Source organism: Scatophagus argus, chromosome 2 (genome assembly GCF_020382885.2).
Source record: "Scatophagus argus isolate fScaArg1 chromosome 2, fScaArg1.pri, whole genome shotgun sequence".
NCBI lineage: Eukaryota > Metazoa > Chordata > Actinopteri > Scatophagidae > Scatophagus > Scatophagus argus.
The window spans coordinates 11924359-11943083 of record NC_058494.1 but is presented as its reverse complement, the minus strand read 5'-3'; the positions used below and the strand labels follow the sequence as shown (position 1 = coordinate 11943083).

The window sequence follows — 18725 nt, the reverse complement described above, 5'->3', positions numbered from 1 at the left end:
TTCAAAAAATCTCTGGGCGAGGCACATCCACTGAATGCCAATTTTATTTGTGGTTGTGTTCACACGATCCTTGTTTTAACATAGTTTTCCTTCAATACATTTACTGCTGTTGCACTGATGCCAAGTTGGTTTGCTGAGTGTGCTGAACGATTTTTAGCTGACTTTGAATAATGTCATGGTGGATAAGGGTATCAAAGTAATGCTGCGATAATTGACCCAGTAGTACATGAGAGGATAATCAAGACTGACGATATTTTGTAATTTTAATAAATGTTTCATGACATGATGTTTTGAGAGAAAGAGGACAGCATTTATTTGCATCTTACAATAAAGTTTTGTGTTTTTTTTAAACAGGTGCCAGGGACATTTGTCAATTGACAATTATAAAGCATAATACTCAAACTGAACATATAATATCTACATAATAACTGTACCCCGCGACCCTGACGGATAAGCGGTATAGAAAATGGATGGATAATAGCTGTAATCTAATAACATCAATTCCTTCAGCCCTTATTTATCCAGTATGGCCAAGTGAGATCATTACTCTCTTTCTGACAGGCACCCCCAAAAAGCAAACAGCAGCAGCCCATGGTCTCTGTTCTCGTCTGTGGTCTTTTTCAATTCTTTAATATCTTCCACCAATCTCCATCATCATCTTGTGGCTTTTATTTTTATTACATCAGTACAGACTTCATTTAAATTGTGTTTGACATGCTGGTACCTGCACAGCTGAGACAAAGGGAAAAAAATCTTTTAATTTCACACAATTAAAATCAGAAAGCAAAAATGTTATTTCCTCTACATTTAAGCAAGCTCATTTCTTTTCTTTTCTTTTTTTTCCACATACAGTTATCTATAAAATAAAATATATTTATTTTACAAGGACATTATCAAGTCATTAATCCAGTCCTGCTTTATTCAGCAAATTATATTTTTTGAGCAAGAACACAAAACATGTTGGCCAGAATGAGGACACAGTCTGACAGAACCCATTTATAAATTAAGTTGGGGAGAATTTGATAAAAAAACCTTTAAGATATAAAACCTTTTAGAAACTCCACAATATCAGGCATTTACAACAAAAGGACAGAAATGAAAACATGAAATGTTTATTTTTGAAGCATTTAGCTTAGCTTAAGTCTAGACTCCCTTCTTCTGATCTTTCATGTGCTTTACAGTTCGGTGAAGTTTTGGCATTGCACATTCATGTGGTTCGGTTTTCAGTTTACATAAATTATTTTTTACTACTTTCCTGGCTCAGCTACAAGCCTGAAAACTAATATTAATGAATTCTGAAGAGTCAACTGTCTGACATGCAGTGGAGGAGTCCATTAATTGCTGATAATAGTCACCTTGTCAGACATTATCTCTGACCTGGTCAGCTATGTCTTTATCAGCTTCGTTCTTTTATGGCGCAATCCGGGTTCTTCTGCTCTGTGTTTCAAAGGGAGAGACATCTGAATCAGGCCAAATAATTTCCCAGCTTGGAATCAATAATTCCACTGTCCCAACTCTTAACCCATAAAGCAAAGAGCCAAACTAGCTCTTTAAATATTTGCCATTAAACACATTTGCTTGAAAGCATTTCCTCCTTATTTCAACAGCTTTACATTGATGAGCAGCACTTAAGCGTAATTATTAGTCACTTCACTACCACTGTAATACATTTAGGTAGGTGTATGACAATAGAACAATAGAGGAACTTTTTTTTTGGGACAGAAACAACTGGGGCACATAGTTTGTTTTTTTTTGGTTTGTTTGTTTCAAAAACCACAGAGAGAAGTGCAGTCCATTATGTCCCTGGCACACAGGTGGAACTACACATTAGCAGGGTGACCAGCCGTAAATGCTGCAGAGGAACTGTGAACACAACCCAGTCTACATCCTGTTCCTGCTTTTTAATTCTACTCATGATGTCATAGATGTGCATTTAAAATTAGGAATGATAGAAATATTTTGTATAAAGCTGCTAGGCTGTTTGAAATAGTATGTGTGCTGCTTTGAACCATTAATAGATATATGTGTTAAAAACAAACAAAAAATGAATGAAACATCAAGGATATTTTGTTGTAATAGATTGTTGTCTACTTCATTTGTTGTTGTATTTTTTTTTTTTTTTTTTGCATCTTTACATTTTCAGAAGGAACTGCCACAAAAAATCTACTAAACATCACACCAATGAACAAAGATGATAAAATGGTAGTGGAAGTGGTAATATTTTCACTTACGGCAACGCTTCCTCCACAAGTCTTCTATTTCTTTGCTGAGTTCAGTATTATTGGCTGTTAACTGATCCCTTATTTTACTGAGATTGGCATTATCTGCCAGTAACTGGTTTCTCTCTCTTATCCAGCTGGTTTTGTCTGTTTTCACTGCAAGGGGAACAACAAAACAACAGCTGAAAATTTCCACATGCTGTGCTCAGTTCTTTCTTTTTCTACTATCAACACCAAACAGAATCAGGAAAAACTCACTTTGGACCCCGAGGCAAATGAGGGCCAGAATCCCAGCCAGAAGGAGAAGATAGGCTACATGCTGACACACTGAATCTGTTCTGCTGCCGTTTCTCCTCTCTGAGTTTTCACTGACCACAGACTCTTAACAAAACAAATAAAAAAGCATCAGTTTCAGAAGTTTTAGGATGCTGCCATGAAATGCTAGTTCTATATTACTGTAAACATATAAAATAAATAAAAACGAAACCTATGTCAGCCCTCCTGCAATGCTTGCAGCTCATGCTTGTCAGGTCCATACCTGCATGCTGAAGCCCTGGTATATTTGGTGACATACTCTCCATCCAGGGGTTTTCATACACTCTCAGGCTTTCTGCACTGACATAGATGTCCACTATGCTCTCAGTGTAGTCCTGATCAAAATGAACTTCCTTGGTGATGTCAGGTTCAGCGTGTACCTTCTCCGATATCATTTCTCATACACTGATGATCCAGGTTAACAGCTGGTTTTACTACTATACTCACAGTATTACCAAGTTCGTGTTATATCTTGGAAAAATTCTTGCGTCTCTTTTCTGATGACTCCTCTACAGCCACACTGATGATGACATGTAAAAGGGGAGGAGCAAAAAATAAAAGGAAGTCATAAATAATTTGCTTTCAGGCAGCTGCTTAAGCCTTCTAAATCCACCTGTTCACCTGTTCATTTTGACATTTGATTTTTCTCCATAACTCGAGAGTTTAACTGGAAAGACAACACGCAGTAAATGAACCAACAGAGTGAGTGGGTCATCTGTGGTCGTAGGGAAGTTGAAATAAAGGACAAGACCAGATAATGTTAGGTATAATGACACAGACAAATATGTTTGAATGTCTCTTTTCACAAGTAACATGTGGTGAATTTGTCAGCACTCCTTCAGTATTAAAATCTTGGCAAACCCACTTTTCACCCACACACCCTTTGTCAGTTTTGTTACACCTGTTTGGACAATACAGCTTACCTCATCATACAATCCCGAGCAGTCTCCAGAACTAAAACACAGGTGTACAGCTTCTAAAGACACAACAATGAGGGTTAGCATTAGAAATGTAAAAGACACAACTTTCAAATCAGGTTTATCGTTGGAGATGCACTGCAGCATTATTTTACTGACATTAAAATTAAAAAATGCTAGGGACAAAAGATATGCTATGCTTTACAGTTGTGGTTTTAAAATCCTTATGGGTACTCAGTATTTCACTGGTATTTATTAAATATTAATTTGTGTTGTATAATTCAAAGTGTTATCAGAAAGGTGTATATGTTACTTAGCCAGTTAAAAGGAAATGTCCTGTTTCATTAGACAGATTGCCAGTCAATAACAAAAACAACACACAAAGACAGACAATCACCTAGGGTACTAGCCAGAGTACCCCAGACCCAGACTCGAACCCAAAACCCTTTTGTGAGGCAACAGTGTTAACCACGGTGCGACCATGCCTCCCATCACTGTTAATGTTAAGAGGATTACATTTTTTTATTCTGAAAAAGATAATGCAGTTAGAACAGTAAAAAACGCAAATGAACTTTCTTCATCTCAACATTCATCAGTTTGAATGCTTTATTTATTTCTTACCTGTTCACATCATACATTCAGTTCTGCAGCCTTGCAGAAGGCATTGTGGACCCCTCTTCCTTTTTTCATACATTTCACACTGACCTTTGTTTCCTCTTCTACCCTTTTAAAGGTAATTTTTAATACCACATACAAAGTCACATGAACTGAAAATAAACTGTTTGGTTTTACTTCAGTTTTTCTAATGCAATACTTTAACAACATCAAAAAACAATGACACAAATTTAAATCCTGATGTGAAATGATCAAATTTGGGAAGGTAAGCAGGTTTAATGTTCTGGTAGCATTGAGTGCATTTCAGCACAGAGATAACAGAGAATAAAATAAAAGTATTGTGAACAAAAAGATATAGTCACCTGTTCCATTTCACTAGATATTATCACTAGCTGTGCATCTTTTTCTTCACAGAACTGCTTGCTGTCAGCAGGGGGAGATCAAATACTTTCTTGGCAAGAAAGTTAATAAATGTAATTTCCAATATGTCAAACTCCTCCATTAATTTAAACAATTATTTGTATTTTCACTCACCAAGCTGTTTTTGAAATTCTCTCTCAATGATAGGGTTGTTGTTGATTATTGTTGATGGCATTCAGATAGTTCCCCTCTTTGTGTAACTGGTTAAGGTCAGGTTGCCACCGAAGCTTTTAATTTCATTGTAACTTTTCTGTACTCAGTTTCCTTCCATGTCCCAGTAGTTTTTGTCTTGAATCACTACCACAGCAAGATTTCAGAATGTAGAAAGCTCGAAGATCACATGGAAAAAATTCCCTAAATCTGTGGGAATGATTTAAAATGTTCCTGTGACTTCCTGGTGGAAGAAAAATCTGTTTATTACTCATTTTAATTATGGTATATTACTACATCGTTAACTAGCAATAGACTGATTATCTTTGCTGTGTGATTAGCAGATCTGATATTTAGCATTTTTCAGATTCCTTTTTTGCCTGATTGCTGATAAAATAAATTAACCTAAAACAATTGTTTCATATATAACACTATTTGTATTTTGTATTGCTAATCTGATTGATTACTCATAATCGATAGCAATATCTGCTATGACAAAACCATATTGTTTGTTTCCTATCACATGATAATTCCCTAACCTAAAAAAAAAAATTCAATTGCAGAATGAAGTTTTGTGATACTGAAATAAATTTTGCATTGATTTGTCTTTTACTATCTTTTATCAAACTGAATTACTTTACTTTTTTTTTTTTTTTTTAGAAATTTAAATCATAGTAGCATTCTGTCAGTCCTGTTACTCCATTGAAATACCATTTGTTCAGTCGTGATGGTGATTATGTTATCAAGTGTTCTAAGTCACTTAAACAAAGAACTAAATGAAATAATTGAGAATCACAGTTAAAATTAATTAAATCATACAATTAATCAGGTCACTTGAGACAAATATTTTTATTTATTTGTTTTGTTTTTCTGCATTACATCACATCACAAACACAACAAATAACTGATGAATATAACTGAAATGTTTCAGCTCAGCATTTTGTTTATACATGAAAATACAGCACAGAAATGAACCCTTTTGCTTTCAGAAGAGGGAAATGCAAATCATGTTATTGTTGTTCTACATGTGTAAAAGCGTGGATGTGGGCAGGGACAGATTAAGGGTTGTGTTGGCCTTCACGGAGCCCCCGGTCCCAACCACCACCACACACACACAAAAAAAGTCGCTAAAATATATCAAGAGATAATCAGCATAATCTGAAAGGCTTCTGGTAGTCAGAAGTCAGAGGACCGCCACCCCTCATCCTTTTTCATTAGAGTTTCTATAGCAAGGCTGGGGGCTCTGGTAGCCAGAGGGCCCTCTGAAAGCACCCCCCCACACACAAGGGCCCTTGGTAGCCAAATGTCAGAGGTCCCCCCTCCCACCCAGTTTTCAGATGCCCTATAACAAGGTCAGGGGCCCTGGTAGTAAGACGATAGAGGAGAATGGAGCCCCTCTGAAAAAGACAGATGAAAATATATTGTTGATTGGCATTGCAAATTGTTTTGGGCTAGAGGCCGGCCCCTGGGTGCCCAGTCCATAATCCGTCCCTGGATGTGGAATCAGTCCAAAACAATCTGATTTTACTGAAGTATTTTCTCACAGATGAAGTGCGTTTGAAAATTGCAGTTCATATCATTCCAGGTGTTTAGAGGAGCACTGGTGTAAACTTCAACACAGTTTTCACCGTTGCCATTTGTTCTCTTATTATCTGGTTGACCGTCTGTCCAGTACCTAGAAATGAATAAAAACAGCTCAGCCAAAAAATATTAATAATTAAAATACTATAAATAAAGAACTGTAAAAAAAAACTTAGAAAATGTAGAATGACTTACAACGTGGTTTCTTTCTTTCCATTCACCCATTTCCAAGTATTTTCAGTCTCTTCATCAGTCAGACCAATCCATTTACGCGGGCCAAATGAGCTAATAAACCTCTGCATTTCAAAGAAATTACAATCAGTTTTTTCTCCTTCTTATTAAGTGTCCTTTAATAGAGATGAAAATATATAAAGAGTCCCCCTTTTTACACATCACAGTGGGAAAAACACAGGTTTAAGTAATAAAATGAATGACAGCCAATTTCCATTCAGTTGCTTCAGTTTCAGCATCTTGTTATTTTGTATGTTCGTTGTCACTGTCATTACTTTGTGGAATACTTAAACATAATAAAATGCAGCAGGTTCATTAATAATCCTACCAGTCACATATGCGTTTTTTCATCATGTCAAAAATGTATTGTCTGAAAGAAGATAATGCTGGTAGATGAGTTAAAACAACACAACTGAACTTTCTTTGTCACAACATTCGTCGGTTTGAATGCCTCATTTCCTTCTTACCCTGTTCATATTGAACATTCACTTCTGCAGCCTTGCAGAAGTCAGTGTGGACCCCTCTTCCCTTTATCGTACTCTTCAGGAAGACTAAACCTGTTTTACCAAACTGACCTTTGCCTCCTCTTCCGTCTTTTTAAAAGGACAAATGACGAACTTTTAATACCCAATACAAAATAACGTTGATTGAAAATGTATTTGTTTTCCTCCAACTTTTCTAATGCAACCTGGTATCAAAAAACAATAATACAAATGTAACTTTTGAAGTGAAATAATCAATTGCAGAAGATAAGCAAATTTCATGTTCTGGTAGCATTAACTGCATTTCAACACAGAGTTAACAGAGAATAAAATAAAAGTATCGTGAGCAAGAAGATACAGTTACCTGTTCCATTTCACTAGATATTATCACCAGCTGTGCATCTTTTTCTTCACAGAACCGCTTGCTGTCAGTCCAGTTTTTCTTTGAGGTGGAAATTAAATAACAACCATCCTCAAACCTTATCCATTGGTCAGGACAGCGTGTTCTCTCTGTTTAATGACACAACACGACATGCATTCAATCACAATACTGCACATCACCTCATAAGAAGATAAAAGACAAAAACACAGAGCATCAAGCAGAAAATACCACTCTCAGCAATAATATGCTGCACTTTGTGTCTCCTATCTGCCCTTGGGTCAAAAAGCTCTCAATGTCTAAACATAATAATAAGCTATAAATGAAAACCATGTTACAGGAAAAGTTTAACAATTTGTGAAATGTGCTAAGTCATTTTAACCCCAAGAGTCTTTGTGCAAACTAGCTCCAACTACAATACTCCTTTAATTTAAATAATTACTTAATTAATTACTGTTTTCACTCACCAAGCTGTTTCTGTAATTCTTCTCTCTCAATGGTGAGGTTGTTGTTGATGGCATTCAAATAGTTTCTCTCTTTCTCTAACTGGCTTGTGATGTTTGCAATTTCATCTCTCTCAGTGGTGAGGTTGTTGTTGATGGCTTTCAGAAGGTCACTCTCTTTCTCTAACTGGTTTGTCTTTAAGGTCAGGTTGAGATTGAAGCTTTCAATTTCTTCTCTCTCATTGGTGAGGTTATTGTTGATGGCTTTCAGGAGGTCTCTCTCTTTTTCTAACTGGTTTGTCTTTAAGGTCAGGTTGCCGCTGAAGCTTTTAATTTCATTGTAACTTGTCTGTAATTGATTTCTTTCCATGTCCCAGTAGTTTTTGTCTTGAATCACTGCCAAAACAAAGTTTCAAAATGTTGAAAGCTCAATGATCACATACATCTTCTAAACGTATCATAAATATTGGGTTGGTCAATGTGGAAAACTTACATAGGACCACCAGGACAGTGACTGCAGCCAGGAGGACAAGACACAGCAGCCCTAGGACCGCTGCAGCAATGTCAAGATGATTTTTGACTGAACTTATATTGACTGAAGTGGCTGTGGGCACATGTACACAGAGATGATGAGAATTCATTTTAAATAATCAGTTATCTATCTTTTTGGCAATTCAAAGCTAATTATGTTATGCACAGTGTTTTATCTGACAATAATGACATTAAGACATACATAAGTATGTTTGTGAAATATTTCCTGTTTCAAAGTACATAATAAATTCACCGCCAATATGAACAGAACATCATAAAGAAAGAGTAAACAAATAAAATAAAATGAACCTCCACTCCCCAGTAATAAAAGTAAACACACAGAAACAACTACACACTGTAATATTATCTTGATTGCAGGTTAATATGTAAGCCTTTTAAAGATAGATAGATAGATACTTTGCTGCTGGTCTTCAGTAGTGTTATCCTGTGATTTCGGCTGAGTTTTCCCCTCTGGCAAGTAGTTGTCATAAATCCTTAAATCATTGATATTGTCATCTGCATATGTGTTTCTGTCCTCCTTCTCGTCCGCCTGAAATCTAACTTTTTTTGTGAGGTCAAGCTTAGCATAGAGATCCTCAGACATACTGTTTTCTTACTTCACCCACTTCGGCTCTCAGGTGTACTCTGTTCTGTTTAGACCAGTTCCACCGTATTTTATCTTTTATATCACCCTACTGTAGCACAAGGTGATAGGGAAGTAATCTGAGTTGTATTGGCTTTAAAGGGAAGAAAATACAGGAAGTGTCATAAGATTTTCTCACCTTCATGAACATTGCGAGACAGGGCACTTGGGCACAGAATAAATGCCATACATCTTAAAATCCAGTAGATGGTAGTAACATGAAATTCCCAAGTACCAGTAGTCGGTGAGATAGCGTAGAGATGCAGTTGCTCAAATTTCATACAGAAAGTCGTCCTTGAGAAGCGCTGTAGTGAACAAGTGAACAATACCACATTGGTAACATGCAAATTTAAATTTAACCCAAAATTTTCCTCCTTCTGAACATACCATTTTCTTTGTTATTTTGATCTGAGCATTTGATATGTGTACATCCATAGATGTTATAGTGAAGCATTTTCTGTTTTTCATAGATGTATGTTGAATATTTGAAATTTTTCCAGTCCAGAAGTACATAATAAACAGGACAGTGGTAGACTATCCACTGCCCTGTTTATTTATTAACTTTTTGCTTAAAAAGCAGTGAAGACTGACTTTCAAATAGTCCAGCCATACAGTCTTGCTCCATAATCGTAAATGCTCCACAGCAGATGACTGGCTATTGATGGACTATTTCTCTGCTCATTGTTTACCAAGATGAGTAAGTACACATGTTTAGCAATAATCTCTAAGATGTATTACTATTATTTCAGTGAATAAAAACAACAACAAAAAAATTACGGGGATAGACACAACTCTGCCCAGACTGAAACAACCTCCAACCCAATGAGCAGCTCAACCAATTACAGGAGGGGGACTACACAGTCGTGTTTGCATGCAGGCCATATTAGAACAGTTGCTGTAGCCTTTGTGACATCTTCACCACTGTGTTAATCAGCGTGAGCAAGATGCCCGAACCAGCCAAGTCTGCACCGAAGAAAGGCTCCAAGAAGGCAGTGACTAAGACTGCCGGGAAAGGAGGCAAGAAGAAGAGAAAGACCAGGAAGGAGAGTTACGCTATCTATGTGTACAAGGTGCTGAAGCAGGTCCACCCTGACACCGGTATCTCGTCCAAGGCCATGAGCATCATGAACTCCTTTGTGAACGACATCTTCGAGCGCATTGCTGCTGAGGCTTCTCGTCTGGCTCACTACAACAAGCGCTCCACCATCACTTCCAGGGAGATTCAGACCGCAGTGCGTCTGCTGCTGCCCGGTGAGCTGGCTAAGCACGCCGTGTCTGAGGGCACCAAGGCTGTGACCAAGTACACCAGCTCCAAGTAAACAACCATCTGTCTTGTGACCAACCAACGGCTCTTCTAAGAGCCACCACTTCTCCGTAACGAGCACACGTTTCTTTTAACTCTCACGCCAACTGAAATTAATGCGTTTACTAAATACTAACGAAACGTTTAAAAACATCAGAATGGCTGCACACCGAAACACCTCTCGAATATGAATGCGACACTTGCTGTCAGGCTTCCCCTGGAACGAAGAATAGATCAATTCGTTGACCCAGAGATTACCATTACCATGTATCTAGAATAACTTGAAACGTTCTTCCCGTAATTAAAAGTACTATAGATTGTTGACTTATTAGAGCACACACGTTTTCTTCACTGGGAAGCAATAAAACATTAGTAACTCCCCGCGCCTACTTAACGACCTGGATGTGTCTCGAGACCACTCGGGTACTCAAACCGTTTCTGTTGGGTGCTTGTTTTTCCTCGTTGTCGTGTTCTGGATGTAAACACACTGCAACGCACGGGCTGAGTTAGTCGTACTTTATACATGAACATAAACATAAATGTAAGGACATTAACAATAAACTACGTAGAAAACAGCTCTTCAGAAAAAAATAAGTGTGTGGCCCTTAAAAGGACCTTTGTTGTTGATTGATGAGAAGTTGTCGCGTTTAGCCGCCGAAGCCGTACAGAGTGCGGCCCTGCCTCTTCAGAGCATACACCACATCCATGGCAGTCACGGTCTTTCTCTTGGCGTGCTCAGTGTAAGTGACGGCATCACGGATCACGTTCTCCAGGAAAACCTTCAGCACACCGCGGGTCTCCTCGTAGATCAGACCAGAGATACGCTTCACTCCACCACGGCGGGCCAGACGGCGGATAGCGGGCTTGGTGATTCCCTGGATGTTATCACGGAGGACTTTACGGTGACGCTTAGCGCCTCCTTTTCCGAGTCCTTTTCCTCCTTTGCCTCTTCCACTCATTCTTACTATACGCTGATGAACACAGAGTAATGCAAAGCTCCTCCGCACTCGGCAATTTAGCTCGTCTCTGAGGACGTAAAAGGAAACAGAGGCGGCCTCTCCTCTTCGAGCACCGCGTACTGAACACCAGCACATTGGAAACGACATGTGTCCTTTAACATTGTTCACTATCGCTTTTCCTAAAAGCTTGTACTCAAAGTAAAATTGTACATCAGTAAAATCCGAAGAACAATAATGTGACTGCATACAGTTAAATCAGAAGAGATGACTGTAGGTTTCTGTCTTTTGTTCTAGCTTTTCTGTGCCTTTATTATTTCTTATGAAGTTGGTTTATCTTGTCATTAATTATAAAGTATATAAATAAAACACAGTATGTACTTTCACACGTTCCATATTATTTGCCTCAGACGTTATTCCTATTAAACTTGGTGAAGTTATTTACAAAAACAATTTCCTGCGTGTTAAAGTGACATTATACGATAGCGTCTGTTGGTGGTGCTCTTCTCTAAACAGGTGAACTCCTGTAGTGTAGCAGGATGCTTTGTGATTGGCTGCAGCTGTGTCTCAGCTCTCCCAGGTGAGTGCAGCTGTAGCTTCCCGGCAGCTGCTGTCTCTGTCCAGTGCTGAACCTGCGCTGCAATTTACGTTTCTCTTCACTCACTCACTTGATTTAAATGCTGAGATGTATTTTTTTTATTTATTTTACCTGCTGTGTATCTTTGCCAAAAGTCACGTGAATGGCAGATACTTTTGAATTTTTTTTGACAATTCATTCGTTGAACACCACTGCATAGCACTGTGACTGTGTCTCCTCTCTATTAGCCTGTTTGCACGGGCCTCAACATTCTTGCAACTCATTTTTAACAGCAGGAAAAATCATGAAAATGTGTCAGAATTGTTTGAAAATGTTTCCAGGTGTTCCCTAAAGAATCTACCATACCTGAGTGTCAGGCATACGGGAAATTGAAAATGAAGTTTATGTAGTCAGACTTTCATTGCTATATATTTTCATCAGTTCTGCCTGCATTAGGCATCCTTTAAATGTGCCAAAGGCCTCCTAAAATAAAGGAGGATAAAAAGAAGCTGTACAAGTTAGTGTATGCTCCCACACAGATTTATTTTATAAATCCCTAAATGTAAAAGTAATGTGCACATAAGGTAATAATGGAAGCTTGCGTGATGAAGAAACATTCTTGTCACATTCAAGCAAATAGAGATGAATGTACTTTGTGGACTGTGGACCCGACCAGTTTTTGCACTCTTTTCTGTTCTTGTGAGCTGCCACAAGTGAATTTCCTCACTGCGGGATCAATAAAGTTCATATAATCTTATGTTAAAGGAAGATTTGATTGCAAATAAAATCAGTTTGCGGCACAGAGAGAAATAAAATGGCAGACAATAAAGAAGCTGAAAATTATATGATAAATGGGGAAATATAAACAAAAAAGCAGCAGCTAGATCAAAAGCTAATGTGAAGTTTGACTCAAATACGAATATTATATATTATTAAGACACATATTAATAAGACACATAAAAGACTGCATTACCTTTTTAATCAGGTGCTCAAAGGAGCAAAAGAGCAAAAACGCAGGTAGGAATGAAACGATGTGCAAAATACAAAAAGTCTGTTGAATGGTGATGATGAAGCAAGTGTAAAGTGAAGAGGGAAGAGACCAGTGGCTGCTGTTCAGAGGCCAATCACTAGTAACCAACACAAGTTGTGAGATAGTGACTGAGGTGTTTGTGCTGGACAGGAGGGTGACAATACCAGGCTGTAACTCCATAGATGCACCCTGCAGTCTGTCTGTCAGTGACTGTGTGGTCTGTGTCCCTGTGGTAGCTGGCATACAACCGCTAATATTATCAACAAGTTTCACAATCCGACGACCAGCCTGACGTTAGAACGAAGCCTGTAGTTAACATCACACAAACAAGACGCATAGGAAAAGCTCTCAAATGAAGACTGAGGTGGCTCTTAAAAGAGCCGTTGTGGTTTGTACAGGAGCAGACAGTTTAAGCTCTCTCTCCGCGGATGCGACGGGCCAGCTGGATGTCTTTGGGCATGATGGTGACCCTCTTGGCGTGGATGGCGCACAGGTTGGTGTCCTCAAACAGACCGACCAGGTAAGCCTCGCTGGCCTCCTGCAGAGCCATGACAGCGGAGCTCTGGAAGCGCAAGTCGGTCTTGAAATCCTGAGCGATTTCTCTGACCAGGCGCTGGAAGGGCAGCTTGCGGATCAGCAGCTCCGTAGACTTCTGGTAGCGACGGATCTCCCTCAGAGCCACGGTACCGGGCCTGTAACGATGAGGCTTCTTCACACCGCCGGTGGCCGGGGCGCTCTTACGGGCAGCCTTGGTGGCCAGCTGCTTCCTCGGGGCTTTGCCACCGGTAGACTTACGAGCAGTCTGCTTGGTTCTTGCCATTATTACCTCTTCGTTTCTCTGAACACGAGAAAATGTAGTAAAGAAAAGAAAGGAGGCGACGCTGCTCTTAAGCTGTTGGGTCGGCTGGGAGTTAGTGACGCTGCTGCAAACCTCCGGCCCCGATTGGTTAAGGGCTCCTCTTGACGCTCAGCATCGCCTGGAGGAGCAACCCACCGCCCGAGTCCCTGCTGCTCATTGGGCAAAATCAGTTCAAAAAGTTCGCCAAAATGCAGAGCGGCCGCCCTCTGATGGAAGCTCCTTTTCTGGTTGGTCTGGTAGGATCCGTCCCGCGCACTGCGCAGACATAAAGCGGAGGGTTTGCGGGCTTGGAGTTACAGTTTCTTTGAGCGTAAACTCGAGAAAGTATCTTCCAAAATGAGCGGACGTGGTAAAACCGGAGGAAAGGCCAGAGCCAAGGCAAAGACCCGCTCTTCTCGTGCCGGTCTGCAGTTTCCAGTCGGTCGTGTTCACAGACTTCTGCGTAAAGGCAACTATGCAGAGCGTGTTGGTGCCGGCGCCCCCGTCTATCTGGCGGCTGTGCTCGAGTACCTGACAGCTGAGATCCTGGAGTTGGCTGGCAACGCCGCCCGTGACAACAAGAAGACCCGTATCATCCCCCGTCACCTGCAGCTGGCCGTCCGCAACGACGAGGAGCTCAACAAGCTCCTGGGCGGAGTGACCATCGCTCAGGGTGGTGTGCTGCCTAACATCCAGGCTGTGCTGCTGCCCAAGAAGACCGAGAAGCCCGTCAAGGCCAAGTAAACCTCAATGTCTCTGAAAACAACCTCAAAAGGCTCTTTTAAGAGCCACACACTCAACTTAAGAGTCACGTTCCTCTCGTGTGTCTACGAATGTTTTCTAAGCTGTATCATACAACTCCGCACGCGCTCCTTTCTTTTATCGCCTCTAATAAAGATGTTATGCTGTTAAACACACAGTATTTAATAGCAAAGTGAAAGATCTGTGACTCACTACAACTAAACCTGGTAGAAATCAGCAAAAAAGCCAAGTCGTTTAATGGTAACAAATCAAAGTTTGCAGGAATCCGAGTGAAGCTGAGCAGTACTTTACTGTCATTACTACATGACCAGTGCACAGCGCAAGTGAAATAATGTGCCATTTGGACCACGTGCTGCAATATAGACAGATAGATGACTTTATTCATCCTTGAGGAGAAATTAGGTTGTTACAGCAGTGTGGTATACTTCAATACAGTATGACACAAAATACTGGGTATAAAAATACAATAAAATACGCTAAAGGGCACTTGTAGGAAAATAAATAATAGTAAAAACAGTATCGGAATATAACATTTTTTCAGAGTGCGAAAAGGTGAGAGGTAGATTTAGTCCAGGTGTGTAATTATGGCTCTGACAGAGGTAGATGAGTTACAAAGTCTGAAACATGAACATGAATTGGTAAGTGAAAGATGCTGTACTGCTGCACACAGAAAACATCAATCCTACCCTAAAATAAGCCAACTGTAATTAAAATAAGCACAGATGATGATATGAACTTATAGGTATATATGTGTGCCAATGTTAATGCAGAGTTTAAAGATGGAGTAACTAAATTATTTGAATGCACAGCAATATGCATGTTTTTATTGCCATACTGGGGTGAAAATCATATGTCTGTTTCCCTGTACATTATCTGTCAGTGTCTGTGCTCCAGTGAGTACGAGCTGGTGGCAGCATCACAGCTGTATGAACTGCCACACTCATACCAAAGCTGTGCAGGAGGTTTGTGCAACAGTAAATTCAGCACAGCTCATTAAAATGAGAGGAAGAAGAAGAATCAACTTTATTGGCAGTATATATATTTTTACATACACACACTGAATTGGTCTTCTGCATTTGACCCATCCTTAGTTGAACACACACATGCAACACCCGGCAAATTACATGCAGTGAAACACACACAGGAGCAGTGGGCAGCATCAAGCACCCGGGGAGCATATTGGGGGGTTAAATGCCTTGCTCAAGGGCACATCAGTTGGCTAATGAAAGGGGGGGGGGGGGGTTTGCACCCAACACCCAAATTTTCCCTGCCCATCCGGTGGGGGAATCAAACCGGTGACCTTCCGATCACAAGCCGCTTCTCCAACCTCTCGGCCGCGGTTGCTACAGGAGTTGAGCACAATGACTGGAGGAGGCTGCTGTTATTGTTCAGCTTCTCAGAGATATTCGTGAGTGTTGGGGGAAAAAATATGCAAGCTGATATGAGGAAAGAAGTTGCGAGTCAGTTTCAAGCTTTTCGTTTCATCAGGACACCTCAGGACATCATGCAGTCACAACCCTGGGTTTTCCACAGTGACTGTAAAGTCAAACTGCAGTCACTTAAAATCTGTTTGTGGGTCCTGTGGAGAACTGAAAGCTGGGAGTCAAACCCGCAGCACTACAAGTTTGAGTATTTGTGAAATTTGTCCCGTGTTTGACAGTGACAACACACTGAAAGTGTTAAGGTAGTTCAGGGGAAAGTTTACTGTTACAAAAGTCATCTGCATGTCTTACTGCAAATAATTCATGATCAAATAACTATGCAGTAATGCTATTGAACAGAAAGTGATGTTTTGCTTCTCATCCAACTTCCACAAAGGCAAGTGGTTGCAATAACTTTTGACAAGTTACAACATTGCTCTGTTCAAGCAGGTGGACACAGGCTAAAACCTGAGACACCACAGACCTGTGAGCATCAGCACTCTGTTTGAATAACAGCATCTTTGGCTGGCACTGTCAGATTGGTGGCACAGGACATGAAGGAGGGAAAGAATCGGTGTAAATGGCACTAAACTCTTTTTTCTTCTGATATTTATGGGACAAGTGAAGAAGATATTTAGAAGATTATTAGAAGATATTTACTATCTTCTAATGTGATTTTATATTTGAATGTCAGAAAGAGGCCTAGTGAGGAACAGGTTAATACTTCTATTAATGGACAAACACACTGACAATTAAAAGACAGCGACATACATATACACGTTTAGTGGACATACAGAAGATAAAGTTGACTTTATGAAGCCAGTTTGATCAAGTATCACCTCAGCAGCAGTAATAAAGGAGCAGATTATGAAAACTTTACAGACACCCAAATGGATTTAAAAGAATTCAGGACCACACTTTGCACCTGTTATATCAGTCATCACCAAATCAGTGTGCAAAATGAAATGCACACTATTTCAACACAGGGAGAGATGGTGTTTTGGCATCAGTAAATATAAAATTGATTGTAAGTAATTACTCCCTTTATATTCATAAAGGGATACTGACCAGTGTGAAGACACAGAACACAATACTTTTCATTAAAGAGCAGCACTTGTGCAAATAGCAGCTCTTCAACAGGACCAGGTTGAGTTAGTTAGTTTATTTATTTATTTATTTACACTTCTTCCTGACTGTTGTCTCCTTCCTCTTGAATCAAAGTGATCCTATTAATGAAAATGTTCTTGAATGAGAACATGGGGAACAGGAATGAGCTCAATAAAGTTGATTTGGGTGGCTCTTAAAAGAGCCTTTGGTCAGGATGTTTAGTCCTCAGTGATCGGGGCTCACTTCTTCTTGGGTGCTGCTGCCTTCTTGGCTTTGGGCTTGGCAACTTTCTTTGCGGCAGGTTTCTTGGCTGCGGGAGGCTTCTTGGCCACCTTCTTAGCCACCTTCTTGGGACTCTTGGTAGTCTTCTTGGTGCTCTTGGCTACTTTCTTGGGCGTCGCAGTTTTCTTGGCCTTCTTCGGGGACTTCTTTGTGGTTGTTGCCTTCTTGGCTGCTGCCGCAGCTTTGGGCTTCTTGGCCGCTGTGGATTTCTTGGCTGCGGGCTTCTTGGCAGCGGGAGCGGCTTTCTTGACTGGCTTCTTTGCTTTGGGCTCAGCCGCCTTCTTGTTCATCTTGAAGGAGCCGGAGGCCCCGGTCCCCTTGGTCTGGAGCAGAGTTCCCTTAGTCACCAGGCTCCTGATGGCGATCTTAACGCGGGCCTTGTTCTTCTCCACGTCGTAGCCTCCGGCAGCCAGAGTCTTCTTGAGGGCGGCCGCGGACACGCCGTTCCGCTCCTTGGAAGCGGCCACAGCTTTCACGATGAGGTCGCTGACGCTGGGGCCAGCCTTCCTCGGCTTGGAAGCCTTCTTCTTGGGCGCTTTGGCTGCCGGAGCAGCGGCGGCTGGAGCTGGAGCGACTTCTGCCATTTTACTTTATTTTCCTCAGTGATGTGTTCACGACAACGAGCGTCTGACTGAACTGATGGGGAATCCGGAGCAGGAGGCGGGCCTTAAACACACCATGAGAACCGTGGAGAGTGAAGTCAGGCCGTGGCTCCTCGGAGCGCTGTGAATGTCCTGTCACTTGTGTTTTCTCCTCATCCATAAAAGAGTCCAAACTAAACGTGGGAGAAGTGCTGAAGGCTGACAGTGACGGGAGCCGATAGCGGACTCGTGTCTCTTCGCACTGAGGTCATGTAGAGCTCGGATGCTGTCGGCATTTTGTTTGGGGAGCCTCCAAACCTCACACATTCACCGTCGTGGCCAGCGCTGCTCGGCGACTTTCCCCACTCATTTCTCTCCTAAAATGTTTTAAAACTTACCGGAGCTCCATCAGAAGTCGTTTTCCAGTTGCTCCCAGTTTTTGTTCAGAGACTCGACGTAAAAACATCCATCAGTTGGTGATCACGTCGTAATAAAGTGAAGTTGTTCTGGCAGCAGCAAACACACTGACGATGGCCGAAGCTTTATGGCGCCAGACTTCCTATCAGAGCTGCTCGACGTGTTTATGAACATTTCTTCTATCCAAGACTCCTTTCAATAATGAAATGTAACATACACGTTGACAATTAAAAGGCAAATGTTTTAGGCAGTATAATAGTTGTAATTCAATGTAACAGCTGCTTTGTTGATGTATTAATCGTTGCTGAATACTTCGTTAAGTGTCACACAACAGTTGCAGTCTTCTGCTGATGCTGAAAGTGAGGATTTGGGCTTCTGGAATTTCTGGACTATTTGTGTTTTTTTACTGTCACCTTAATTCAGATATGCACTTTGGACCTGCTGTATCAGTCAGTGTCAGTGGATGAATGTGCAAAATTTATTTGCATACTACTTCTACCCTGAGTCATACTTTTTTATGTAAGA

At 40.6% G+C, this 18725-nt stretch overlaps 5 protein-coding genes across 5 annotated transcripts; 2 read left to right on the top strand and 3 right to left on the bottom strand.

Annotated features, from left to right (window-relative positions):
- Positions 1-5483: 5483 nt before the first annotated feature.
- Positions 5484-9231, bottom strand: LOC124070009 (asialoglycoprotein receptor 1-like). Its single transcript, XM_046409594.1, has 6 exons — positions 8701-9231; positions 8246-8356; positions 7777-8148; positions 7295-7440; positions 6413-6513; positions 5484-6311 (listed from the first exon to the last, which is right to left on the bottom strand). The coding sequence occupies exons 1-6, from the start codon at positions 8885-8887 to the stop codon at positions 6161-6163; spliced, it is 1068 nt and encodes a 355-aa protein (XP_046265550.1). The 5' UTR covers positions 8888-9231; the 3' UTR covers positions 5484-6160.
- A 607-nt stretch (positions 9232-9838) lies between these two features.
- On the top strand, positions 9839-10261 carry LOC124070202 (histone H2B 1/2). Its single transcript, XM_046409855.1, has one exon. The coding sequence runs from the start codon at positions 9871-9873 to the stop codon at positions 10243-10245; it is 375 nt and encodes a 124-aa protein (XP_046265811.1). The 5' UTR covers positions 9839-9870; the 3' UTR covers positions 10246-10261.
- A 611-nt stretch (positions 10262-10872) lies between these two features.
- LOC124070239 (histone H3-like) lies at positions 10873-13669 on the bottom strand. Its single transcript, XM_046409947.1, has 2 exons — positions 13280-13669; positions 10873-11200 (listed from the first exon to the last, which is right to left on the bottom strand). Exons 1-2 carry the CDS (start codon positions 13610-13612, stop codon positions 10877-10879), a joined length of 657 nt encoding a protein of 218 aa, XP_046265903.1. The 5' UTR covers positions 13613-13669; the 3' UTR covers positions 10873-10876.
- Positions 13670-13927: 258 nt separating this feature from the next.
- Positions 13928-14381, top strand: LOC124070190 (histone H2A). Its single transcript, XM_046409827.1, has one exon. It carries the CDS (start codon positions 13988-13990, stop codon positions 14372-14374), a length of 387 nt encoding a protein of 128 aa, XP_046265783.1. The 5' UTR covers positions 13928-13987; the 3' UTR covers positions 14375-14381.
- A 2741-nt stretch (positions 14382-17122) lies between these two features.
- Positions 17123-17859, bottom strand: LOC124070058 (histone H1-like). The gene has a single exon (XM_046409693.1). It carries the CDS (start codon positions 17784-17786, stop codon positions 17160-17162), a length of 627 nt encoding a protein of 208 aa, XP_046265649.1. The 5' UTR covers positions 17787-17859; the 3' UTR covers positions 17123-17159.
- Between the last annotated feature and the right edge of the window lie 866 nt (positions 17860-18725).

Coding starts and splice junctions, on each gene's coding strand:
- LOC124070009 (XM_046409594.1), bottom strand. CDS start 8,887: ATGTCTGAGGATCTCTATGCTAAGCTTGACCTCACAAAAAAAGTTAGA. Junction 8,357..8,700: donor TACTGAAGACCAGCAGCAAA/GTATCTATCTAT, acceptor ATGTGCCCACAG/CCACTTCAGTCAATATAAGT. Junction 6,514..7,294: donor TATCTAGTGAAATGGAACAG/GTAACTGTATCT, acceptor TTTGAAATGCAG/AGGTTTATTAGCTCATTTGG.
- LOC124070202 (XM_046409855.1), top strand. CDS start 9,871: ATGCCCGAACCAGCCAAGTCTGCACCGAAGAAAGGCTCCAAGAAGGCA.
- LOC124070239 (XM_046409947.1), bottom strand. CDS start 13,612: ATGGCAAGAACCAAGCAGACTGCTCGTAAGTCTACCGGTGGCAAAGCC. Junction 11,201..13,279: donor TTGAGGACACCAACCTGTGC/GCCATCCACGCC, acceptor TGTGTTCATCAG/CGTATAGTAAGAATGAGTGG.
- LOC124070190 (XM_046409827.1), top strand. CDS start 13,988: ATGAGCGGACGTGGTAAAACCGGAGGAAAGGCCAGAGCCAAGGCAAAG.
- LOC124070058 (XM_046409693.1), bottom strand. CDS start 17,786: ATGGCAGAAGTCGCTCCAGCTCCAGCCGCCGCTGCTCCGGCAGCCAAA.